This window comes from Balaenoptera acutorostrata, chromosome 9 (genome assembly GCF_949987535.1).
Source record: "Balaenoptera acutorostrata chromosome 9, mBalAcu1.1, whole genome shotgun sequence".
NCBI classification, from domain to species: Eukaryota; Metazoa; Chordata; class Mammalia; order Artiodactyla; family Balaenopteridae; genus Balaenoptera; species Balaenoptera acutorostrata.
The window spans coordinates 57,641,335-57,668,794 of NC_080072.1; the positions used below are offsets into that span (position 1 = coordinate 57,641,335).

At 39.0% G+C, this 27,460-nt stretch overlaps 1 protein-coding gene across 3 annotated transcripts; it reads right to left on the bottom strand.

The window, feature by feature from the left end:
- Nucleotides 1-1,469: 1,469 nt before the first annotated feature.
- Nucleotides 1,470-27,396, bottom strand: ALG8 (ALG8 alpha-1,3-glucosyltransferase). Of its 3 annotated transcripts, XM_057553409.1 has the most exons (14): nt 27,264-27,280; nt 24,107-24,185; nt 20,220-21,122; nt 18,246-18,439; nt 15,069-15,178; nt 13,779-13,846; nt 10,341-10,467; nt 9,976-10,079; nt 9,051-9,171; nt 6,661-6,800; nt 5,310-5,449; nt 3,866-3,963; nt 3,470-3,542; nt 1,471-2,107 (listed from the first exon to the last, which is right to left on the bottom strand). In XM_057553409.1, exons 4-14 carry the CDS (start codon nt 18,347-18,349, stop codon nt 1,876-1,878), a joined length of 1,317 nt encoding a protein of 438 aa, XP_057409392.1. In that variant the 5' UTR covers nt 18,350-18,439; nt 20,220-21,122; nt 24,107-24,185; nt 27,264-27,280; the 3' UTR covers nt 1,471-1,875. The 3 variants fall into 3 exon arrangements, 2 of the variants coding, with proteins under 2 accessions (XP_007187651.1, XP_057409392.1); XM_007187589.3 differs by lacking the exon at nt 20,220-21,122 and having other exon boundaries at nt 1,470-2,107; nt 27,264-27,370; XR_009009303.1 differs by lacking the exons at nt 1,471-2,107; nt 3,470-3,542; nt 20,220-21,122 and having other exon boundaries at nt 5,310-5,415; nt 27,264-27,396.
- Between the last annotated feature and the right edge of the window lie 64 nt (nt 27,397-27,460).

Consider the following 27,460-nt stretch of genomic DNA (forward strand, 5'->3'; position numbering starts at 1 on the left):
ACTCTTTTTTTTCTTAATATTTATTTTATTTATTCATTTGGCTGCATTAGGTCTTAGTTGCGGCACATGGGCTCTTCCTTGTGGCATGAGGGATCTTTAGTTGCAGCATGTGGAATCTTAGTTGCAGCAGGCAAACTCTTAGTTATGGCATATGGGATCTAGTTCCCTGACCAGGGATCGAACCCAGGTCCCATGCACTGGGAACACAGAGTCTTAACCACTGAACCATCAGGGAAGTCCCAAGGCCCCTACTCTTAATCATTACACTGTATTACATTTATAGTTATAGATACGGTAGCAGTGAAGTTGAATCTTGAAGAAGTTCAGACAATCAGATGATAGGCTAGAAAAGTCAGTAGAGAGAGTAAAGAAAGGAAGTGGCAAGAATGAAAGGAAGCAGAAGTACGAAACAGCATGGCACACTGGGAATTCTAAGTTGTTGGGACAGCGGGAGCATAGCGTGCAAGGGGGACTGTGGTGAGGAAAACAGGCTAGAGGGGCCGTACTTCCCTCCCCCTTTGGCAGAAATCCCCATCTTTATCTCTGAATGAGACTCAAAAGAAGTCTGGGAAAATAGAGTGAATTTAAGAGATGGGATAGCTGGATTAGCATCCCAGGATTCTATTGACCTTGGTCTCTCTCTGATCTTCTTAGGGGACAATGGGTAAATAAAATGTGTGAAAGTTCCTAGTGTCAGCTAGATAAATGTTGGTTGAATTTGAATGTGCAGCAGATATTAGGCAAATGGGGGTCTTGGATAAAGTGTATGAAGTACCCTCAAGGTGGGGGGAGGACAAGACTGGGCTGCAAAAAACCCTGAAGTCTTTTCACATGAGGAAAGTTTGAGAAGGAGTAGCCTTATCAAAATTGCAGTACTTGCAGGCTTCCCTGGTGGCGCAGTGGTTGAGAATCTGCCTGCCAATGCAGGGGACACGGGTTCAAGCCCTGGTCTGGGAGGATCCCACATGCCGTGGAGCAACTAGGCCCGTGAGCCACAACTACTGAGCCTGCGCGTCTGGAGCCTGTGCTCCGCATCAAGAGAGGCCACGATAGTGAGAGGCCCGCACACCGCGATGAAGAATGGCCCCCGCTTGCCGCGACTAGAGAAAGCCCTCGCACAGAAACGAAGACCCGACACAGCCAAAAATAAATAAATAAATAAACAAACTTGAAAAAAGGCCACAAGCAAAAATTAAAAAAAAAAAAAAAATTGCAGTACTTGCTTTTAGAATAAATGAACTGTACAAGATGTCCTTAACTAATGTAAGAGTAGATGTGGTTTATAGTCTCTGCTGACAGGCCAAACAGTTCATTAAATATTCTCCCTGGCTTTGTGAGTATTGCCAATGCATAATTTCAATGAAAAAAAAAATCTCCTGGAACAAGATGTACAGAACGGGGACAGTGCACACCACTTGCTTGTGTGCATGCCAACAGGAAAATGTAGGAGCTGGAAATGATCCAAAAATTTTTTTATGCAGAAATACAAAATGATATTTTATTTATATTTTCCTTAGCACATAATTCTAATTATGCTTTATACCCTGACAATGGTTATCATAGGCTACAGATAATCATGCTGTTGATCAGACTCCCTCCTTGCCTAGAGCAAGCACAGCAGTCTCAATGATCTCAGACAATTTTAATAGGGGAAGGCGAGATTTGTTTCAGATGTGTTTCACTGCTTACGGAGGACAAGTGGCTTCTCACCATGGTGACAATCAGGTTGCTAAGCTGGGCAAGGCCAAGTTTAGAAGAAAGGTCCTCAAACAGATTTACTGAAATGAATGGTTCATGCCACCAGCAACTTTCTTCAAGTTCTGATTAATTTCCCATGAAATAATTGCTTGGAATACATCCAAGCAGTTCCTTTATTCATTGCTTCTTTGTCTTGCCAACAGGAGGGTCAGTCAATACTGAAACATACAGTTTGAACCAAGCATGTGTGATGCCCACTGCACAATACACTGAGGTCAGTAACAAAGGGATAAAGGGGTACTTCAGCTTCCAAGAGGTGAAAGGGAATACAAATTCACAGAAGACTTCCAGAGGCCCCAGGCCAAGGAGGTAGAAAGTTTCCATCCAATTAAAAAGAGGTTTTTCTTTTCTGAAGAAAAAACGAGAGGAGTCTGATTTTAGATGAGTCATTCTGCTTTTGCAAACATTTCTCAGCTAAAGCTTCTCACCTGCACTGTCTTGATGTGAAGTACAGATAAAGCTAGGGTCAAAAGAATGCATAAAATTTCACATTTAAAAAAAAATGATAAAGATATATCATTACATTAACTCAGCAATCCAAATTTACCCAACCATCATCTATGTTGTCACTTAGCTGAAGTTGCTGAGAGAGAATTAGCTATGCATTCGGAAGAGGAAAGGGGGTTGGATAGCGTGATATTGGAATAAGAATATGGTAAACAATACATAATTTTTTGTTTTGGTAAAATAATATAAAACTTGGTATTTTAACCATTTTTAAGTATATAATTAAGTAGTATTAAGTATATAGACAATGTTGTGTCAGTATCCACTTTCAAAACATTTCAACACCCCAAAAAGAATCTCTGGAAACATTAAGCAACAATAACTCCCTATCCAGCACCACCAATGCTCTCACCGGTCCCCATACCTACTAATTTACCTTCTGTCTCTATGAATTTGCCTAGTCTAGATATTTCATATAAATGAAATCATACAGTATTTGTCCTTTTTGTGTCTGGCTTATTGCACTTAGCCTAAGTTTTCAAGGTTCATCCATGTTGTAGTACATATCAGAGCTTCCTCCTTCTGGATGACTAATATTCCATTATATGTATATATACTATTTTGTTTATCCATTTATTTGTTGATGGACATTTGGGCTATTTCTACCTTTTGGCTACTGTGAATAAAACTGCAATGAACATTGATGTACAAGTATCTGTTTGAGTCCCTATTTTCAGTTCTTTTGGGTATATACCTAAGAGTGGAATTGCTGAGTCATATGGTTATAATTGAGTTTTCATATAATTAAGCATTTGAGGTTTCATGAACACAATCAGATATAATCCATAAGCAAGCTTTAAAAAATTATATAGGTAACATTAAGTTTAGAAAAGAAAAAAATTCCACCCATAATTCTAAGATATGTAAGAATTTTTTACATATCTTTTGGTTTTAAGCATCTGTATTTATGTGGTTTTACTCATAATGCATATTTTACATTCCATTTTTTAGTTTTCATATAAAGTTTTAATTTAAGCTGGGTAGTCCTTCCTCAAATATTCCCCCAAACTAAAGCCATGACCTGTGCTGCCATGTGAGAGTGATGGAATATGGGTAATTTCTCCTGCTATCTGCTGATATTTTGTAATGTTGTGATATTACTATTAAAACTTAAAAAATAAAATTTAAAAGGCTTATCAATCATTTAGGAGTAAACATTTCACAAGAGTAAATATAATTTTAAATGTACTTTTTTTTAGATTACCTGAATAGAGTCTTCAGTGAGGAAATACTATAGATGGTAAACAGTAACATGAGTAAGATTTTAATGGGAAGTTCTGTTAAAAGAATAAAAAAGTACATATGATAATTAAGTTGGTAAGAGAAAGGTTTATGGTACTTAAGGGAATATAATCACAATGACACAGCTATATAGTGCTAGGAATGCTTTCTGAGCTTAACTGCATTTTTGTGACATGTAAAGATACTGAGAATTAGGGACATGTTGGAGGTTTTATTTAAAAGAATGGATGAGCTCTCTCTTTCTAAGAGATTTTAAGGTTGTTTAAATCAGATAGTATTGATCAGACAGTACTGATCAGTAGGCTCTGATGAAAAGGCAAGGCAATTAAATAGATCTCTCTTAAAAGAAGCTATTTACCTGGTGCAGTGAAGAGCAGAGGGAAGAGGGAATAATGTCCTGTCGTGGTCAGAATCAGAAAAATTGAAGCATCTCCTGCTTTTCCCACAGATAAGAGGCTAAAAATAAAAGTTCTTATAATAATTCCTTAAAACATCATATGAAGCTTATACTTGCAAATAGCTGGAATAACCTGCATCGAATATTATTTCCAGAACTGGCTTATGCATAAAATAACATACTGATCTTTGCTACAAGTCCAATTCAAATGAGACTATTCATTTTTTAGTGGGAAACTTTAAGTAATACAAAGAAGAATGCACCACACTGAGACATGGAACATTCAAAAAAGAATCTTGCCTCTCTGAGTAACTGCCTCCTCAAAGAAAGGGATATTGTGGGATTGGGAGCTGCCTAGTGGTGGCAGCTAGAGAAACAGGACTTGGAGTTTTATTTCCAACCCTATAGCCCTTCTCTTGGACAATGCCCCATACCTGCTGGTGTTTAATAAGAATTCTAACTAAAGACATTAGAAGTTTTTCTCTATTTTTTAATTTGGAAACTCCAAGTTGCTAAATGAACCCAGACAAGCCATATACTGATCTGACAAATTTGCTTAATGTTCTTTCAGAGCTTAAATGATTTCTCTCAGGATTTAAGAAAAATCTTAAGAAAAAGGCTAATTCTATTACCATCTATCTAATTGGGCTTCAGTTGTATATAAAATGGACACAACTGCAGTTAAAATGCCTTTTTTTTTTTTTAGCATGGCACAGTGAAAAGATCTTAAGATTCAGCATGATAAGATTCAGGTTTAAGTCCTAACCCTGCTATTTGCTAGCTGTGTGACTTTGGATAAGTCACTTAAACTCTGAGCCCCAGTTTCTGCAGATGTGAAGACAGGGGATGATATCCATTTATCCTAATTATCTTAAAGGTTGTTGTGAGGCTCAAAAGAAAGAATGCAAAACAAAACAAAACAACAACCCCCGCCCCAAAAAAACCAACTAGCAACAAAAACAGTTCTGAAAAATCTGAAGTGCTGTATGTGTTAGGTATTATTCCATAATGGACTCAATCCTTACTTTGACTAACAACACTTAACAAGGAACTGTGGGACCTTATTTTCACAGGTGTGATGACACCAAAGTCCATGCTTTTTCCATACTATGCTGCCATTCAATATCCAGAAGTAACAGCCTGGTATCATGGCGCTTAATCACTACAGTACCCCTTACCAAAAAATGCAGGAACAATACAGGCAGTTTTGCATACCTTAGAACCTACACAGGTACAAGGATCCCAAGTTAAACATCCCCATTCTGTCCCGGTATAAATCTGTTCCCATATGTCTTTGCCTTTGCTTATCCCACTGAACATGTCAAGAAGCGACAGATCAAATGGAAAAAAATAGGATCACTGTGAAATACGCCAGAAATGTTGACTGACTGAGCTATCTGCTTACCTCATTGGGAGAACTGCAAGGAGTATGGCTTTTTCATGGACGTGCCACCCAAACATGAAGGAGCTCAAGGCACAAAGAATTAGACATCGGAGAAAGCCTCTGGGCCCTTGAGGTTTAAACCAAAGACAGAAAATAGAGGGCTAGAAACAATAGGCAAAGATAAAACTTCAGTATCATTTAAAATAGGCTTTACTGAAACATTGTTCAGGTGAATATAATTTACGTCATCTCTGAAAAACAGTAGCTCTTAAGACTATTCTCCATCAAACTGGGATAATTCGCTTTGTGAACGGTCCACCAAAAGTTAACATAAAAACAACTACTCAGGAAAAAAAAAGGCATTTGGAAATATATATTTAACACATTAAAATTAATTCTATTCATCAAAATTAATATGAAATGATAATTAAGTTCTAGGATATCCAGTATAACTCATATTACACCTTCATAATTAGTTAATTAATAGTCACTGAACCTATTAGGTCAAACTACAAAAGTTCATTGATATTGTGGAGCTAATAATAAATTAGATCTTAGCATATTAATAAACAAACACCTAACTTTGTGGGCTGGAGTGTAATTTACAACAAAACCATGGCCTTCCATATGCAGCTTACAAGGCTGAAGTTTTAGGAAAAAAGTTTTAAACTCAGAACATGTGGATAAGTAGGCCAACAGAGCTTAACTACCTACCAGTACTGCCACGTAATTAAGTGGGGTCAGGTGTCTTGTGAGTAGACTTGATTGTTTAGAAACCAAAATTAAAACTGAGTATAATTAGATATGATTAAGTTATTTATGTTGAATTTTACTAAAATTGTATCATGAAATTGAGGGCATCATGATCACTAACAAATAAAAACAGCTATGAATGATGCCTATAACAGCATCTGATTCATATAAGATTCTTATCTCATGCTCAGACAGCCATTGTTGACTCTCTCAATTCATTATCATCATCACAAAATATCCATGCAGTACAGACAAATTTAGAGTTTTTATCAGTTAGCCATGGATGAAAACAAAAATCTGATGTCCCTACTACATTGTCCTCTTTCTCCACGGTGTGGTCCAAGTTCCCTCCCCTGGGCTTTTCTTTCTTCCTCATCTGACGGTGAACAGATGGTCTATTAGCCTCTGGTGAGAACCTCTCTCAAAGAGGCTTTACTAGTAATCCTTCCTTACAGTGTTCAAAGTTACCCTAAGAATAGGAAATGCCTCAATCTGCAGCAGGATTACAGCCATGGAATTTATCCTACAGTTGGGAAAACTTGAAAGTTAAAATTCAACCAGCCACACAAAAGAAAAGCAGAGAAAACACAAGAAATGAGGACCACGTGTGAATTCTTACCAATATGGCAATCAGAGTGCAGATAAGGGTGGCCAAGGGTGTCACTGAGGGAAGGACTGTGTGTTGGAACTGCTGAACTAAACCACTTGTCATCGAGGCCCTGGGAATCTTGCTGGGGTCAAGAAGTTTCAGTTCTAAACCTACAGAGTAAAAAGACGTTTTATTTTGTTCTGTTTTGATTAATGGCACACCATATTTTACCAATCAATTCCTTGAGGAAAAAGAATAAGCTACTAAATCTTAAGACTGTTCCAAGGTCAAGATTTCATTAACTCAGTCCTGCACCATTCTACCTAAAATGCCTCTAGTTTAGACTGCAGCTGTCTGTATTGGAACAGGAAACCTTGCTGGCAGGCAGCATGAACAGCAATATGCTCTCACCTCTAAAATGAAGCAAGCTTTCTAAAATACAGGTCTACCATGTCACAGGCCAGCTTTGAATCCTTCCTTGCCTATGGGATAAAGTCCACATTCCTAGGCATAGCACATATGCTTCTTCCATATATGTGTCTTCCATGATCTAGCCCCCTCCCACCTCTCCAGCCTCATCTACTCCACCTTGTTAAATACAGCTTGGCCACAATGAGCCGACATACCACTCTGACACCTGTGTCCCTCTGCATAGACTACTCCCTTTGCTTAGAATGGCCTACTCACTTTGCAAAGTTAACTCCTAATTCACTTACTCATCTGAGAAAGCTCCTAACTCAGGAAGTAGAGCTGATTTTCTTGTGGGCTAAGGTCTGTTATACATGTCTCTGTGCACACCACACTGCACTGTATCTGTATATAGGTTCATTTCCTCTATTATACTCGGTTCCTTAAAGGCAGGAATGACAATTTATTTACTTCTATCCCCAGCACATAGGAGTTCAAGAAATACTTACTAAATGAACCAAGTCTGAGGATAATGATGCAAGTCCCAGCCCAAAAAAGCTAACAGAACAGTCAGGGACAGTCTGAGCACCTGAATGGCCCTGTCTAATGCCATTGAAAATTAGTGAAATGTGGGAAAGGTGTAGACTACCAAAATATTTTCTGTTCATTCACCTTGTCCCTTTTTCCTTCAGCCTGCTGATTCTCTCTTAAAGCTAATAACTATCTGCCTGAAACAGAGTTGCCTAACCTGCCACTGACTTTCCACTCACCACATCCTTGAGGAGACAGATATACAAGGTGAGGTACAACAGTTTCCTGACTCAGATAAGGCAAGCGACCCTTGTACCTCATATCATGCTGGTTGTTTAAAGCTTTTAGAAATGTTAAGAACTTACTTTATAAGATGCCATGTACATCAAGGCTGGACTCAGTGGGTGAGCAATAATAACAAATTACGATTTCCTGTAAGTACGTAGCCAAAACAGTCATAGCCGCCACCACGCGTTAAGCATCTACCATGTGCCAAGGGCTTTGTAGCCATTACTTTTTGCCCCCCCTGAGGCACAGAGAGATGAGTAATGTGCCTAAGTCATACAACTAATAGGTGGAAGAATCGAACCCAGTTCTGTCTGGTTCCAAAGCCCCTGCTACTGACAGCCTAGCACTTCTTATTGTTGCATTTGTTTCTCACAACAGGTTTTTAAGTTTTTAAAGGTTGTAAACAAAACCTTATGTGGCCTGCAAAGCCTAAAATATTTACTGTCTGTCCCACTACAGAAAAGTTTACCTGTCCTTCTCTTGATCCTGCCATTTTCCATCAAGCTGGGCTGTATTCACAAATGAGAGACTGTGAGTTGTTCCACAGAGTTATTTTCAGAACCACCTAAAGGTTATAAATTCTTTTTCATCACACCTCAAACTCAAAAGCATAGCCTAAGGTTTCCCTTTCTTCTCAGCTCATGTTAAACTGCATGGCTATCATTCCCTTATTGGTTCAATACCCAGAGTCACAACTTACACATTCTTCTTTCCTACTTCTTCACATTTTTTAAGTTTAAAACTAAGGTTATAACTACTGAATAACGTTTTGCTTAAGGTAAAATTAGGTTCTAAAAATGTCTAAAAAGTTTATTTTTTTCCCAAGGAAAGGAGCAACAACCTCACTGCCACAAAGAGCTTTTATAAGGAATGCAGTCTGCTTCCTGCACTGAAGTCTCAGTCCCTAGAACCACTCCCCTGCTCATTCTGAAAGCTGAAACGCAGGGCTGGAGAACAACCAGCTCAGCCACATTCAAAACACAAGGCAGGTTTTTCCATTTGTCAATGTGACTAGTCCTTTCAATATTCATAGTCTAAGTAAGAAGGCTTAGGGAATTCCATGGCGGTCCAGTGGTTAGGACTCGGTGCTTTCACTGCCGGGGCCGGATTCGATCCCTGGTTGGGGAACTAAGTCCCACAAGCCGTGCAGCACGGCCAAAGAAAAAAAAAAGTAAGAAGGCTTGCTACCATACCGATGATGGACAGCACTTTGTCCAAAGCGCTGTACAAAGCCCAGAAGTTTGGGGCCCAATACGCATGGCAGAGGCCCCTCTTGAAAGGGAAGAGTCGGGAAAAGACTTGAGGCAGTTGGTTCTGTTGAAAAGAGATTAAACAGTGATCAATCTTTTCTAAATTCAAAAAGAGAACTAGGGTACTGTCTATGGCATAGTGTGTAGCAAGTTATGAGGTCTGAGTTCCAGTTTTTGTTCAAGGAAGTAGTTGTGTGATCCTGAGCAGTTCACAGAACCTCTTTTTTGTCCAACCTTCTCATCTGTTAAGTGGGACAAGATACATCAGAGTACTCTGAATACCAGTCCAATACTATTATAATAATGGAAGAATTTATAAGGGGCAAAGGAGAACACAGACTGCAGCTTTACCAAGTTTACTGAAGAGAAGGGGATGGCAGGGAAGGCTTGATGAGAGATGTAATGTTTCCCAGTTTTAGCAGAAATTAAAACTAATTAGTTGAATTCAGCATGAGGGAAGAAGTGAAAAACGAAAAACATCTGTTGAACATCTGTAACATTCTAGGCACTTTAGAATGTTTGCTGTCAATGAATGACTGTGAAAGCACTGTGAGTATTGATTTTGAGGTTACAACTGAAGTATAGCAAACAAGCAAATTAGCAAATATGGAAATCTGTGACTAATTATTAGCAACTCTGTGTGAGTGTGTGTGTCTGTGTGAGACATATAGTTAAACATACAAATATATGCACATACATATTTGCATAAGCACAAAAATGTGTGAAAGAGTAACATCCTATCTTTGGGGAGTCATAGTGGGAAGGAGTAAAAAAGGAGTAGTTTTCCTTATTTTATATATTCCTGGCTTTATTATTTTTTTCTAAATAACAACAAATATGTACTCTTTATAACAAATAGAAGACTTACCAAGGCTAGAAAAGGGCCCAACGAAAGAGCAGAAACTAGGAAAACAATTAGTCCCAGGGAAATAAGACGGAGAAAACTGAAGCTGTTCCATCGGATGGACCCATCTACAGAAAAGGAACATTATCATTAACCAGTAGCATGGAAAGCCATAACTTATACAATATGCCAAAACTAGAGGTATCCCATGATAGTACACCAATCTTTATGATGTGGCAAGAGCAGAGAAAAATCAGAATGGGTAAAGGGTTTATAGGATCAATAGCTGAGAGATACCTGCTGTGCCTCATAAAACCCTCTCATAAAGCAAGCCACCAAGTCAAGATAAAATAAAATAAAGAAAAAATAAAATGATCACTAAAACTTGCCTGGTTTATTTGCAGTGAAACAGTAAGATCGTAGTAAATATACACCGTAAGCTGGTGCTACATAGAGGTAGATGTGCTTGAAATGTAGGAGAACAGCAAAGAGAAATGCTCCTTCCATATGCCTTTTCTAGGAGATTTAAAAGGTAAATAATTCAAAATTCAGGGTAGACTAAACACAATAATGTAGTATCCTGGATTGGATTCTGGAACAGAAAAAGGATGTTAGTGGAAAAACTGGTGAAATCTGAGTGTACCAATGTTGGTTTCTTAGTCTTGATGAATGTACCGTAAGATGGTAACATTAGGGGAAAATGAGTGAGGGGGTACAGGAACTCTATTATCTTTGCAACTTTCCTGTAAAGCTAAAATTATTTTAAAAAATAAAGTTTATTAAAAAATAAAAACACTGGAGATTGGTTGCACAACAGTGTGAATATACTTACCATTACTGAACTGTACATTTTAAAACGCTTAAGATAAATGGGAGACGGGAGGAAAGAAATAGGTGAGGGAGATTAAGAGATTAAGTACAAACTTCCAGTTGCAAAATAAATGAGTCATGGGTATGAAATGTACAGTGTGGGAAATTCAATAACTATATTGTCATATCTTAGTATGGTGACAGATTGTAACTAGACTTATGTGCTGATCATTTTGAAATAGATAGAAATATTGAATCACTAAGTTGTGTAACTAACAACTAGCAAAAACAAACAAACTCTAAGAAAAAGAGATCAGATTTGTAGTTACCAAAGGTGGGGAATGGGGGAGGGAGAACTGAATGAAGGCAGTCAAAAGGTACAAACTTCCAGCTATAAGATAAATAAGTACTAGGGATGTAATATATAACATGATAAATATAAATAACACTACTGTATGTTACATCTGAAAGTTGTTAACAGAGCAAATCCTAAGAGTTTTCATCAAAATTTTTTTCTATTTCTTTAATTTTGTATCTTTATGAGATGATAGATGTTCACTAAACTTGTGATAATCATTTCATGATGTATGTAAGTAAATCATTATGCTGTACACCTTAAACTGTATGTCAGTGCTGTACGTCAATTATATCTTGATAAAACTGGAAGAAAAAAATGGTTTAAGATGGTAAGTTTTATCTTATATGTATTTTACCATATTGAAAAAAAAACATGGTTTTGAAGATATACAGGCATATGTCGTTTTATTGCGATTTGCTTTATTGCACTTCACAGATACTGTGTTTTTTACAAATTGAAGGTTTGTGGCAGCCCTGCATTGAGCAAGTCTATTGGCGCCACTTTTCCAACAGCATTTGCTCACTTCCTGTCTCCGTGCTACATTTTGGTAATTCTTGCAATATTTCAAACTTTTTCATTATCACTATGCTTGTTATGGTCATCTGTGATCAGTGATCTTTGAGGTTACTACTACAACTCACTGAAGGCTCAGATGATGGTTAGCATTTTTTAGTAATAAAGTATTTTTAAATTAAGGTATGCACATTTTTTTAGACAATGCTATTGCACACTTAACAGACTACAGTATAGTGTAAACATAACTTTTATATACACTGGGAAACCAAAAAATTCACATGACTAGTTTTATTGCAACATTTGCTTTATCGTGGTGGTCTGGAACTGAACCCACAATATTTCTGAGGTCTGCCTGTATTTGGAAATACTTAACAAATGAAATATGATGTCTGGGATGTGTTTCAAAATAATCCTCTGTGTGTGCGTGTTTAGATCACTGTACTATCTTCTCCATTTTTGTATATAATTTAAATTTTCTATAATAAAAAAGTTTAAATGTAATATAAGGAGAACAGAGGCAAGTGATTCCAGCCAGCTTTTATACTGAGCCTAGTCGGTTCATAAATTCATTATTTCAACAAATATTTATTAAGTACTAAGTTTGATGCTGAAGTACAAGATACATCATCATAACAACACACTACAAATTCTCCTTAAGGAACCTAGGGAAGTTAATTACCTTCACCCTCTTATAGTTATACAATAGCTGGAGCTGATTTCCAGAGAGGATCTGGGAATGAGAGTACCAATGATTACACATAAAGCTATGCTAACAAAGAATCACTTAAATCTTATATTACATATTAGGTAACATAAACTACAATCAGGCTGAAGGCACCAAGTATTGTGCCAATAGTACTAGATCTAACAAACTACCTAGAAGAATTAAAGGCATTCTGATTTAGGAAGAAAAAAAAAAACCTCCAAACTGAGTTGACTATAACTAAAGAAGTCTGCATTCTACCTACCTCACAGGAATTTTGGAAGGATAAAATGAGATAATGGTCCTGGGGTCCTGGGGTGTGGAAGGATCAAATGAGAAACTGCCAAAGGGAACATGAAAAGCCAAGTTCCTCCTTTCACTGTCTCATCAGGTGTGGTCTAGAATAGATGCGTTAGGAACGATAAGGCAAAAACAATGGGATGCTTCCAAATCTCTCCACCGGTTTTATTATTTATTTAAGATTCAGAGAAAGTCTAGCTGGTTCTATAGCTAAACTTTAGTACATTTGTTCAACAACCATCCACATTCATTCATTGAACACCAATTATGATCCATGTATAATGTGGCTTTTTATGGTTAAAAGAAAAAAACTTATCCAGACATTTATAGTTGACAAAGAACTTTAAGATAGATTATTGAATTTGATCTTTCCAAAGTCCCTGTGAGGTAGGTGGCCCCATCTTATAAACAGAATGTATCAAGGGTAAATTTTATTTTATGGATGAGAAAACTGAGGCTGAGAGGGTTGAAAGACTTGCCTTGGGTTAATGGTTCCCAAACCTGATGGTGTATCAAAATTCCCTGGAGATTCCTAAAACCCAATCCCAGAGATTCTGATTCAGTGTACAGAGGAATGTCCCAGAAATCTGAATTATCCGCTTTCCTCCTCTATGAAAGGAGGAAACTTTTAACAACTTCACAGAATAGTTACAAGGTTTACTCAATAATATATTATATATAACGTATCCAATCTGAAGCAGCCAATGCTTTTGAATAACCCCTGTCTGAGTCACACAGCTTATTAGGGTTATTCAGGATTTCAACCCAGGTCTTCTGGTTCCAAATTCCATACTTTCCATTACACTATGCTACATGCTGCTGATGGTTAAGGCCCCACCATCACAGTTACTACATAGTATAAACTGCTGAAGATTTCATTCCTGGATAAATGATCCCAACCAAATATAGAAACTCAAGTTTATTTTAGGCCTGCCATACTCTAACAAGTTTTTAGAGTATAATTTTCTCATCTGTAAAATGGAGAAAAGTATTATTAAAAGAGAAGATGGAATTTGTGAGAAATACTCAATAAAAGTGTCTATAGCACTTGGCAACTCAAAACAGTTGGTCAAATAAACTTACCTATCACCTTTACAAGCTAAAAACCAAACTAATATAATTAGCCTATTTTGTGTTTACCTGAAATAATCGTGCAATAGAGAGTAGCATTAATCCAGATAAAAAACCATTGTACTGGAAATGAATATCTGGACTCAGGTCAAGGAAAGAAAACAGAGGATACCAATTTCACAATGAACTGTGCCAGCAGACTAAGTATAAAAATTGCAAATGCTTCCTTTATAGGTAAATTAAAGACAAAAATATTACTACCAGTTTGGACTTTTCATAAAAGTGTTTTCTATAAACAGCCAAATCCTGGACAAACTTTTAAATTAAAATTTATGTTTAAGAAGAAAACCAGGAAACTTTCCCATATTTTCTGTACCTTAAAGAGCCAGCAACTAAAGGAGTTTTTTGTTTTGTTTTGCTTTTTAGAATCGGGGATGAGAAAGGAAGGGACCTAACAGCTACTGAAGGCCACTGCATGTAGCATTCCATTGTTTATAGTACACATACAGTGAACCTGTGAGGTAGTTAGAGCTCAGAGCATTAATCCACTCATGGCCTAACACTACTTGAATTTCATAACTGAGATTCAAGACCAGGTCAGACTTAAACCAAAGTCTAGGTGTTTTCTTCCACACCTGGCTACCTGTATGAAAACTGTAGAAATTCGGCTTCTATCATTCGGATTTTAGTTACATTCAGGAACCGCCCCCCCCCACCCCGTTTTTTCTTTTAAGATTTTTTTGATGTGGACCATTTTTAAAGTCTCTGTTGAATTTGTTACAATATTGCTTCTGTTTTATGTTTTGGTTTTATGGCCACAAGGCATGTGGGATCTTAGCTCCGCGATCAGAGATCAAACCCGCACCCCCTGCATTGGAAGGCGAAGTCTTAACCACTGGACTGCCAGGGAAGTCCCCCATTCAGACCCTTTGGATTTAAGAACTTTGCCTATTAATATGTCATAAGCCAAGATGGCAGAAAAGCATGAAGGCCTGTTTCCATATGGACACTGTGATACGCCGTTTCCTATAAAAGGTATTTAGAATAATGTGTTATAAACTATTAAAGATATGTGTATTAGATTAATCTAAAGACAGTTAACAAGTCCCAGTATACTGCTTTACTGGCAGTTTAACTGGTTCTTGCACGTCACCACTAACTTTTCAGGGACAAAGTGCTCTAACAACCAGAGTCTGATGAAGTTGGGCAGAGACCACAGTTTGGGGAACTGACTAACCCACCCCACATCCACTTTCAAAAGCAGCTCACATTTCAGAATCACCATTACAGAAAGAATTAATCTTATACTTAGTATATATCAAATAAGTAAGGGAACAGTACATAAAACGTAAAGGATACGGTCTACAATTAACAACCCGAAGTTCCATAGCAGTAATACTGATAGAATAAACTTTGGCTTCTCTGTAAGTTCTTTGCCTGCTTTTTTCCCATCAATGCATTTACAGCACCTATATTGGAACATGAGGAAAGAATCAGAAACAAATTTAATCTTCATTAGAACACCATAATACTTCTACAGAGTACACTCTGATATACTCTGATGCATTTGATTAGCCATTCCTGATAAAGTGTCCGTGCCATTCTTTTTTTTTTTAATGTGGAACTATTTTATTTTGAAAATGATGATTAAAAAGTGACACTGAGGCTGAATAGCAGTCAGAAAACCCAGGTTTATATCAACCCAAATATGAAGAAAAAAAAAGGAAGAAAGAGATGGAGGAATGAAGGAGAGAAAGGATGAAGGAAATGAAGCTAGTATTTATGGAGTACTCAGTGCATGCTAGATGCTTTCATTCACAGTATTAAATTTACTTCTCAAGGACCATGGGAGGTTTTCTTTTTAAAAAGGAGGAAAGGGACTCCAAGAGAATTTCTTGTAGTCCTTCAATATGACTACACCCAAATCACAGCTCTAATGTTGCCAGTTATTAATAGGGAGGAAAAAGAAAGGTGATGGAGTCCAGTTCTGGTGATGTTGACAATTTTCCAATTAAGGTGTCCTTAGGTGTCACCTCTCCCAAGAAATTCCAATGGGTTGGAAAAATTTTAGTTGCTTCTCTGTCAGTTTATTAGATTAGACACAGGGATTGGGGTGTCCATGCCATTCTTGACTGTTTAAAAAGGTGGTAGCAGAAAGAAAGGCCTCAAGGCCAGTTCCATGTCTCTTTCTCAGCTATGCTGATTTGAAACAAAAGTCTTCATTTTTTTTTTTTTTGGAAAACAAAGTCTTCATTTAATAAAGCAAACAAACAATAAAACCATCCACCAAAAACCCAAATGTAAGGATTTTGAAAATTGAGAGGGCACACACTATTTTAGTCCTTAAAACTAAAAAATGCAGACCAGAATGATATAGCACTCCAAATTATATATTACGATACCAGCCAAGTTAAGAATAGACCTGTGAGGACTTCCCTGGTGGCGCAGTGGTTAAGAATCTGCCTGCCAATGCAGGGGACACAGGTTTGATCCCTGGTCCAGGAAGATCCCACATGCTGCGGAGCAACTAAGCCCGTGCACCACAACCACTGAGCCCATGCGCCACAACTACTGAAGCCCGTGCACCCTAGAGCCCGAGCGCTGTAACTACTGAGACCATGTGCTGCAACTACTGAAGCCCACGTGCTCTAGGGCCCACGTGCCACAACTACAGAACCCACATGCTGCAACTACTGAAGCCTGCGCGCCTAGAGCCCATGCACCGCGACAAGAGGAGTCACTGCAATGAGAAGCCCGCGCACCGCAACGAAGAGTAGCCCCCTCTCGCAGCAACTAGAGAAAGCCTGTGTGCAGCAACGAAGACCCAACACAGTCAAAAATAAATAAAATTTTTAAAAAAATATATTAAAAAAAAAAAAAAGAATAGACCTGTGACAGTTTCGGAGAGGGTGGTGGAGGGAATTGAAAAAATAAAAGAATAGAGCCACAAACCTGCAGCTCTTGATTGCCCAAATAATTTAAAAAACTCCTATGAAAAAATGTATGTTATTTAAAGGTAGAGATATAGTAATTAAGTGACAATACCAGGTGACAAAACAGTATGATCCCATTTTTATTTTATAAAAATTAAATTCAGATACAGAAAAGAGGCTGAAATAATATGCACCAAAATGTTGATAGTGACAGCTGTAAGTGCAGGAGTATGGGTCATTTTTACTTTGTGTGTATGTATAACTGCTTTCTGTTTTCCAAAATTTTGACAATGAAAAGGATGTATTATTCTATAAACAGATTTTTTAAAAATGTGTTTCATTTGAATACCAGCAAATTCTAAAAACAAAGAAATCTAAAATCAAAAGAAGACATAATCAAGATGCAGTTAAATAGGGGTTAGCAAAAGGTGTCCTGCTCTTCCTCCATGGAGCCTCAGTTTCCTCATAAACAGAGATAGTAACCTTACAGGGTAATTGAGAAAATTAAGTAAGTTACTAATCTATACAAAGTGCCTTGTTCTAGACTTTTATCTTACTTAACTGTTCCCTCTACATTGTAGATGGAAATGAATTCTACTCCCTCTCTCTGCCTGTATACACTTTCCCTGAGAGTGTGAATTTAAACATTTTGAGTTAAAAGGAGTACATTTACATATCACCTTCCCTTTCAACTCTTGCCAGGTCATAAAGAGAATGAAGGTCAGGGTGCCAAACAGCAGTTATTCCATGAAAATGAGCAGGGGGTTAAAACATCCCCAAGGGACTCTTTACTGAATGGGGCAAGAGTTCAGTCTAGAAGACCTCACAAGCAGAAATGATCTATTTATGACAAAGGTCATTGAATGGACACCAGTTACTGCTCTGTCACAATCATACCAGCAGGCTTAAGTATTAGGACAGAATAGAAATCAACATTAACTGGGAAATCACTACTTGGAAGTCACTGTGCACAATATTCTACGTACGTGTATTCACCTACTTAAAAGTAACTTATAAGTAAAATATGCGAAACATAAAAATATAAAATATAAACATAACCTAAAATTAGTGAAGAGTCTTCGCGAAGGAAAGAATCCAGAGACTACAACTAAAAGCACTATTGTAAAATTGTAAGATTTCTTGAGTTTACTAGAATGGAAACTCCATTGGTGGTTAGCATTATGCATATGTATGCATGACTGTGCTGTGCTGTATGTAGGTATGCATATCCCAAAGAATAGGGTAGGTCATGGCAGCCTCTGGTAGTCCGCTACAAGGAAGGAAAGAGAAGCATGTAGAGCCACTTTGGGCAGGAGAAACGGTCCTGGAACTCTACTTGGGACTACTTTTCACAACATTCACAATCTCTTGTTCTACCTCTAACTTGTAACCCCACCTTAGCCCCCATTTTCTTCCACAAGATTCAGCTAGACTGCTTGCTGTAATTACTCATTGTGAAGTTTGAAACACAACCATTTTGGACTGTTCTAGCATTTGTTATTATATGAACTTTGTTTGCCCCAAATGAGGAACAAGTTAATACTATTTAATACTATAATATTTCCTCAACACCCTCCACAGGAAATGACATTCTCAGACTTACTCATGGACAGCATACACAAAGAGTGTATCTGTAAAGATGACGGAAAATCTCTGGAAGAGTAAGGTCCTTGAGCTGGAGTAATTCAGATTACGGACATTCAGCATCTCTTGATCAAAATATTTGGCAACATGTGACAGGGCATACTCAAACCATGCAAAAAAGGGGGGGTAATCCAAGGTCCACTCTGAAGTTGCCTGTGGTAAAAATTGAAGATAGAATATATCCTAAGTAACTGAATAAATAAAGAAGGTGCAAAGGTTGGAAATTTTTATTCTCTCATCTTTAAAAAAAACACATGATGAAATTATACTTAAAATATGCCATAAATAGAAAATTTTCTGTTAAGACTGAGCAGAACACCAAAACGTGTTTCCTAAGTTATTTAATACAGTCTTCAATTTCCTTAGAGTCAACTATACTTCACAAGAAATTAATGTGAAAACTTTTAATAATAAACTTGGTTATGACATGGTTCTACTCATCTAAATATAAAAAGGGAGCTAAGGCATAATGAATGATTTACTAGCTTGAGTTCAAGTTCTGTCCCAGAGATTCAATTTCCTTATCTGTAAAATGAGATATTGTGAGGACTAAATGAGTTAATACATATGAAATATGTTTATAAACGACAAAATGCTACACTGATGCTACTTATCTTTTGTTCCACTAGGTCATGAGATCCTTGAGAGCAGAAACCACTCTGTCATTTCTGTATCCTGAGCATTTATTAAGTTCCTGATATATTATATAATCATTAGTTAAATGAATGAATGGTCACTAATGATTAAATGAAAATATAGATCTTATAAAAACATATAAACTTTATATAAAAATATAAACTATATATGAACTTTATGATACTATATTTTGTTGTTTTGTTTCAGTTTCTGCATTCATACAAGGATGACAGTACCTACTTCATGGGTTATTAAATTTTACATATATATATATATACACACACAGTATTGAACCAGATATAAACTAAGTATCAGTAAATATTATTAATTGTTATCATTTAAAACATTACTATCCTCATCATGTCCCTAAAACTAAACCTGATCTTGCACCTAGAAGAGCTGAGACAGTAATAATCTCCCTACTCTGCATTTGTTGCTCTTTTCAATGGAAAACTCCTCTCCTTCTGGAAGTGCACTAAGGGTTCACTGGGTACTAACTGAGTGCCCACAGGGACTACTATTTAGGGTCTCTCTATAGTATAAAATGAGGCAAGAGAGACTCAAACTACTTATTAGCTCTTTGTTCATGATAAGGATGAATGAAAACTTTAGGTCTCAATAAGAAGTAGCCTATTTACTCCCCCTGAAGGTATAAAATGCAAAGGCCAACCCAGAGGCTCTCTGTCTAGGGCACTCAGGCTATGAACCCACCCATTAAATTTTCCTTTATGAAAAGTTCCTTCTCTAATCCCAAATCTCCAATGTGGGGTGATGACCCACTGAACTATGGAAAGAAAAATGAGAAATTATATTTTTTACTCTTATCCTTCTTAATTTCTATTTTTAAAAGTATATTAATAGGGCTTTGCCTTTATAATTTATAAAGACCTCTTGGGTAGTGAATGCTCAAAAATGATTTCTGGCTAGGGTATATATTTTTTAAAAAGTTTAGAAATTACTGGTCCATACAATTTCAAGAAATTCAACATGAATCTACACTTTATTAACATCTGTGGTTTCCAGCCACAGTTTCTATGTCAGAGCTCACTCTACCCTTAAAGAGCCATTTATTTTATTAGAAGTCTAAAAGATTTTCCTACTTTATTTTATCAACATATTTATTACTTTAAATAAAATGGGGAACAGAAAGCATGAAAAGAGTTGGGAGAAGGAACAGGTGCTGCCTGAGATGGTCATTTATCCAAAACAAAACGTCCCTGTCCTTCCCTTGCCGTCCCCAATCCCACACCCCTCAGGCACCCTCTGTATGTTGCTCCTTCTCCCCACAAAGACTTACCAAACCTGGCCCAGAAGGCCCTCCTGACCTCAGGGATTTCCAGCTGGGGCCATCATCTTACCTAAACAGCTTTTGGGAAGCCAGGAAAGCGATTAGCTAACATTTCCGCCCAAGTGAAGAGTTCTGTCACTTATATGTGGTAGAGCTGGGGCTCAAATCTGGGTCTCCGACTCCAAATCCATTAGCTCGGGAAGCTACCACAACAGAGCTGTTTCCTCAAGTACAAAAACATCCAACCTCATTTTTACATATGAAGATGTAAAAATTAATAAACAGAAACCTCAATTAAGATAGAATCAGGAGGCCAGAAAGGGGAAGTCTCAGGCCCTAGGAGGACAGCAGAGCCCAACAGCAAGAAGAAAGACTCTTCTTTCCTGCAAAGAGCTCAGACTGTCACAACTCAGCCAATGAAAAGCCATGGAGTCTGTTTACTCTAGCCCTCCCAACTTCCTTTTTCCCTCTTTGAAAGAATTCTCCTTCCCTCGTTATGCGCTACGTGGGGACTTGCACGTGACTCGCTATGGTTGCAGACCCTGAATTGCTATTTTCTGCTGATCCTGAATAAACCCATTTTTGCTGGAGAAATAACTGGCAGTCTACTTGTTTTAGGTCAACAAAGATTCAAAACAATTGTGTTCATTCCACAAATATTTATTATGGGTCTTTTTAATGTCTTTCCCAACCAATCGACCAATCAATTTAATTTGAGTCCAGAACAGAACGGTAAGCTAGAAGTCAAAGCTAAGAAGGGCTCTACAAAACAATCCACTGCTCACATGTCCACTCTCCTTAGTATGGCAGAAAGACCTTCCAGACCTGAGGCATGTGTCTCTCCAGCCTTATATCCTACTGTGAACCTTGCACTTGAGTTTTGTTTCTTGTTGATTTCTTTTGTTGTTATTGCTGAGGAGGGCAGGAAGAACAAAGAAGTATACCATTACTAGAATCTCTTTTACATAAACCTCTTCTATCTAAAACAAGCCAATAACAGGAGGCAGCTCTGGCCTAAATACAGTTTTAGGAGTACTAAGATAACAGGTAGTAGTGAAAGTTATAGGAGTAAATGAGAGAACAGCCAGAAAGAATTATAGAATTAAAAGAAAAAGGGCAGCAACTAACACAACAATGTAAAGCAATTATACTCCAATAAAGATGTTAAAAAAAAAAAAAAGAAAAAAGAAAAAGGGACCACAAAGAGAGGCAGAGGGAACCAGTTTTTGAAAGAGTGTGTAGATGAAGAAGAGTGAGCAAAGGAGACTAAGAAGGGATAGTCAGAGAGCAGGGAGGAAATGGTGAGACAGGGGACTGCCTTTTCATTTACAGGTTGAAGGTCATTATATTAATAATGCTAAGTATTAATAAACTTTAATATTTAATGAGCACATTTGTTCTAAGTACTATGCTAAGCACATCATATACATTATATTCATTTCATCCTAATAATTATTTATTATCATTTAATAGTTGGGGATACAGAGGCTTTGAGAGGTCAAGTAGTTTGCCCACAGTTGCCCAGCATAGGTATTAAGTGGCAGAGCTGAAAGTCAAACCTAGGCAGTCTGAAATCACAGCCCAACCTTTGGACCACTAGGCCACACAAAAAGTTTCCTCACTGGTATGTATACATGCAAATGGAGATACTTCACACTAAAGAAACTACTTAAAGTTCCTTAGCATTCTTATGAAATACTTGTAGTGTTATTATGTGAGAAGGAACTTGGTCAATTAGGTCAATTGTTCTCAAGCTTTTTCAGTGCAAAGGACTATTCTGACCTGACCAAAAAACCCAAAAAGCAACAACAAACTCACAGAAGACTTTACAGCTTGTCTTAAAAAAATCTTCCTGACAGCAGAGTGCTGCTTTTGATCAAGTCATTTTTGAGCTGATGTCTGTTTTCCATGAAGTATCATATGCAAGTTAGTAACTCATACCAGAAATAAAAATACAGACATGGTTTTTGTAATAATAGAATAGAATGGTTTGTATATTACCAGACACCTACACATCACATTTGATTATTCCTGTCCTCATAAATCACAAAATGTTAGGGAGAGACAGGATCTTAGAAATAATTCATTCCAAATCCTCATATGCCAGATGAGAAACCAAGGCTCAGAGAGATGAAATGTATTTTCTATGCTGATGCAGAGCCAGGTCTTGAATCCAATTTTCCCTCTTTCCCAATCCAATGTTCTTTCAAAAAGCATGTGGCAAATATTATAATTCCCCATGTATAATTTGGGAAACTCATATTGAAGTAAAGGGGTTCTCTAATAGTTCCAGAGGGCAGAACTGAATGAAACTGACTCCTCCTAAAACGAAGTTCCCTTGCAGAGTTTATAATTAACCTCTCTATCCAAAACTTTATTCCCTTTCTTGTCCCACCATGTTCTCCTCAGGAATTGAGGAGTATCAAAGAAAAGGGGGGATTGAAACCGAATAAGACCCTGCGGGGCCTACCCAGGTATAAGACCCTCCCTGTCCCCCACTTCTTGTTTGGCCTTCCAAAGAGCAAACTCAAGTAGTTAATGATTAGAACAATAGAGTCACAGGACTCCTAGTTCCTCCTGAATGAATATAGACAACAATTGGACTCATATCTTTGAGTTGTTCTGCAGAAACTAAGACCCCTGCACTCAGTGGAGGATGGTGACTATATGCTGACCACAAGCACATAGACCCCAGACTGGAATCAGAAGGTTGATGATTAAGATTCCCAAAACAAGGATTTCCCTGGTGGCGCAGTGGTTAAGAATCCGCCTGCCAATGCAGGGGACACAGGTTTGATCCCTGGTCCGGGAACATCTCTGTGCGCCTGTGCACCACAACTACTGAGCCTGTGCTCTAGAGCCCGCGAGCCACAACTACTGAGCCAGCATGCCACAACTACTGAAGCCCACGCGTCTACAGCCCATGCTCCGTGACAAGAGAAACCACCACAACGAGAAAGCCCGCGCACAGCAACGAAGACCCAAAGCAGACAAAAAAAAAAAAAAAAAAAAAAGATTCTCAAAACATCACCCTATGACCACACCACCAACCAATTAGAAAAATGTCCGTGAGCTGATCATGCACCCTGTGACCCTCATCCCTACTGTGGCCTTTAAAAACCCTTGCCTGAAAGCCATTGGCAAGTTCATAGTCATCAGCGATGGCAGCTACCACCTGATGGTGAGCTGGTGAGCCCTGAGGGAACTCAGAAAGGAACGAATACCTGCCACCTAGCAGTCATCAGACTGCAGCCACTCCCTGCTGTGAGCCCTGAGGAAACTCAGGATGTGAAAATACAGGATACGGCCCCAGATAGCTGAGGTGCATATCAAAGGAATGATTTCTGTAAGCCCAGACTCTTGCATCTTCCCATATATAGAAAAGCGCTAAACTCCTTAACTTGACATATCTGGTTTCTTTAATTAGCAGTAATCTTTTGATGTTCCCGACTGCCTGCCCTTTGTTGCAAAACTCCTATATATCCTAGCTCCCCCCTTGCCTCCTCAGAGCAGTTTCTCAGAGCTATCTGAAATGCTGTCTCCCAGGCTGCAGTCCTCATTTTGCCCCAAATAAAACTTAACTCACAACTCTGACGTTGTGCATTTTTTTAAGCCAACAAGGTCTTTTGGGCACTAGCTGCCTGTTCTCTTTGCCTGGCGCCCTGCAATAAACACTGTATTTTCCTTCACAATAACCCAGGATCAGTAGATCTGCTTTGTGCGTGCCAGGCAAGGGGACCGAAGTTCGGTTCGGTAACATGAGGAAAGACTACAATTTTTATAAAGATTTATTCAACCTATGATCACAGGGGAAACTGTTTTAATATCAATAATACTTACACGATTTCACACATCATCTTAAAAAAAAAACCAAAAAGGTGAAAATTAAAACTTACCTCATAATACCACTGTGATATTGGCAAACTGTGGGTGATAGCAAGCCAGTTTCGGTGCACTTCAAAATCTGTGGAATGGCTACTCAAAACAATCAAATGAATAAAATGAGATTTCATAACATTTATCAATCTCACATTTCTAAAATTATGCTTTTAAATGGACCAACACCCCCTACATAGTCACAGCTCACTACCTTATAAAGACACAAATAGGTATTTTACATAATCCTGAAACACCTCACTTACCTGGAGGCCAGACCTCCTTCTGGAAAAGGTGGGGAACCTATTCAGTAAGATGTTATGGAAAAACCCAAATGAACTTTTTGGCCAACCCAATACTAAGTGAAAAGAGCCTCTGAGTCATCTAAAGCAGCGGTCCCCAACCTTTTTGGCCCCAGGGACCAGTTTTGTGGAAAACAATTTTTCCACAGAGCGGGCAGGGTCGGGGGATGGTTTTGGGATGACTCAAGCACATTACATTTATTGTGCACTTTCCTTCTATTATTATTACATTGTAATATATAATGAAATAATTATTCAAATCACCATAATGCAGAATCAGTGGGAGTCCTGAGCTTGTTTTCCTGCAACTAGATGGTCCCATCTGGGGGTGATGGGAGACAGTGACACCCAAAGTGTGTTGCTTATGTCTGGTCTACTCTGTAAGATGCAGCTTAGGGCTTCCCTGGTGGCGCAGTGGTTGAGAATCTGCCTGCTAATGCAGGGGACACGGGTTCGAGCCCTGGTCTGGGAAGATCCCACATGCCACGGAGCAGCTGGGCCTGTGAGCCACAACTACTGAGCCTGCGCGTCTGGAGCCTGTGCCCCGCAACGGGAGGGGCCGCAATAGTGAAAGGCCCGTGCACCGCGATGAAGAGTGGCCCCCACTTGCCGCAACTAGAGAAAGCCCTCGCACGAACCGAAGACCCAACACAGCCAAAAATAAATAAATAAATAAATAAAGTAGCTATAAAATTAAAAAAAAAAAAAAAAAAAAAAAGCTACTCTTTAAAAAAAAAAAAAAAAAAGATGCAGCTTAATTGTCACTTGCCACTCACTGATAGGGTTTTGATATGAGTCTGCAAGCAATTGATTTATTATGGTCTCTGTGCAGTCAAACCTCTCTGCTAATGATAATCTGTATTTGCAGACACTCCCCAGAGCTAGCATCACCGCCTCAGCTCCACGTCACATCATCAGGCATTAGATTCTCATAAGGAGCACACAACTTGGATCCCTCGCATAGGGTGCTCCTATGAGAATACAATGCTGCCGCTGATCTGACAGGAGGCGGAGCTCAGGCAGTAATGCGAGCGATGGGGAGCGTCTGGTAATGGTCCGTGGCCTGAAGGTTGGGGACCCCTGATCTAAAGGGCTGACCAAAAGCCCATACTTTTCCTTAAGGGAGGCCCTCAGGCTATTGCTCAGAGGTGACTTATTCTTGTTCACAAACAATTCTAGTAAGATTCATTATCTGGCAAAGGCCTCACACAGAAGCTGGATCTTCAAGGATGAGCAGGAGTTCATCAGACAGAAAAGGTGGGAAAAGGCCCCTGCCCTGCCTTTCTCATGTCTCCAAATTCTGTTTACTGGTCCCTCTCTCACTATATATAAATATATCCAAGTATGTCCCCTATATATAGGGGAGGAAAATTGTTTTCCCTTCAACCCTTCCAGGTTCTGCGGCTGGTCTAAGAATTAAATTGACCTAAGACAGAATAACAGGAGGAAAAAAAAGACAATTTAAATTACATACATATGTACAAGAGCCCCAAAAGATACAAGATGAGACTCAAAAGGTGGCCAGGTGATTGAGGCTTATCTACCATCATGAGAGCTAAGGAGAGGGGTAGGGGGCTGGGGCTTCAAAGAGGGGGGAAGGCAACTCTTGGGAAGGTGAGAAGAGAATGTTTGGCAAACAAACGTTGCTCTGCCTTGCAGCTAAGTCTCTCAGATGAAAAAGTGATCTCTGGTAATAGTTACTTTCCAGGTACAGGCCTCCTTTCTAATGTAAATTTTCCGTGAAAGTAACTTTTACTGTTTTCAGAGCTTCTCCTATGTCTGCAGTTCCCCACGATAATAAGTCCCCGAACTTTTTGGCCAACCCAATACTAAGTGAAAAGAGTCTCTGGGTCATCTAAAGCAGTGGTCCCCAACACATCAGTATGGATTTACATTCTATACATACAGCTCTTCTATACCCAACGAGAGGTCACCAAGAACTGGAACCAAAGGATACCAATAAACCAAACACTAAACTGGGAAGGGAGCAAAGGAATGAGGGGGAAAGTCAAGGGAGAAGAAATAGGAAGGATGAACAGATGTGGAAGCCAATATTAATAATATTAATAAATACTGAGTACCCATTGTATACACATTACCACTGAGTGGTAGTTTCCTAATGGGATCCCATGCTTTCAGTCTTGGGTCTGCATCCATTTGTCGCACAGCAGTCTAAGCCTGTGTGACCTGACTACTGCCTACCTCATCCTGTGTCACTCTCCTCCTCCCTTACTGCTCTTCAGCCACAATGCTCACTTTCTGTTCCTGGAATGCTCTGAGTTCTTTCCTACCACAGGGCCTTTACACTTACTCTTTCCTATGCCTGAACTACTTTTGACATTGCTTATTCTTTTTCATCCTTCAGCTTTCAACTCAAACATCACCTCTTAAAAGAGGAGAGTAAAGCCTTGCCCGGTAGCCACTCTCTACCTCTTTTACAGACCTCATCGCAATCTGAAACTTTCCTGTTTGTCTATCTGGCCTCACCAACTTCCCCAGAAATTTCTTTCTCAAATGCCTCTCCAGGACTTAGAACAGTGCCTAGCACAGGAGGCAGCTGATAAATACCGTACTGGCTGAATGAATGTTGGAGGTGGGTGTTGTTTATCTGCATGTTAAGGAAGAGGACCTTGAGGTCAGAAACATTAAAGTCAGACAGTGCCAGCCCTGACCCTAGCCATCAGGGCTATGATCTAGTGCACAGGTGAAATAACACTCAAAGGGCGGAGTGGGAAGCATAGCAAAGGGGTAGCAGCGACCACATGACTTCAAGTTCCCTTTCCTCCTCTCACCCAGGGGCATCCACGCTTCTCTCTCCCGCCCTGACCGACCGCGGGGCCTCCCCACCCAGCCCCGGGCCGTGCGGGTCCCTTACTAGGTGGGGATGAGAAGGCATTTGAGAAGAGTCACCCCGAGCGCCAAAGCCGAAAACCAACTGCCACCGCCTGTCGCAGCACCGAGCGCCGCCATTGCTACGACGCCACCCGCTTTCAATCAACTTGACCCGCCTCCGCGCTCCCGCGCATGCGGGGAAGGCCCTGTGAGGCGGTGCCCGTGAGCTGCGCGCATGCG

Excerpts from the sequence above, each read along its gene's own strand:
- ALG8 (XM_007187589.3), bottom strand. The coding sequence starts at position 27,358 with ATGGCGGCGCTCGGTGCTGCGACAGGCGGTGGCAGTTGGTTTTCGGCT. Across the intron at positions 18,440-24,106 it reads TATCACAGTGGTATTATGAG|GCAACTTCAGAGTGGACCTT; the intron begins GTAAGTTTTAAT and ends TTTTTACCACAG. Across the intron at positions 2,108-3,469 it reads TCACTGAAGACTCTATTCAG|AAAAGAAAAACCTCTTTTTA; the intron begins GTAATCTAAAAA and ends TTTTTTCTTCAG.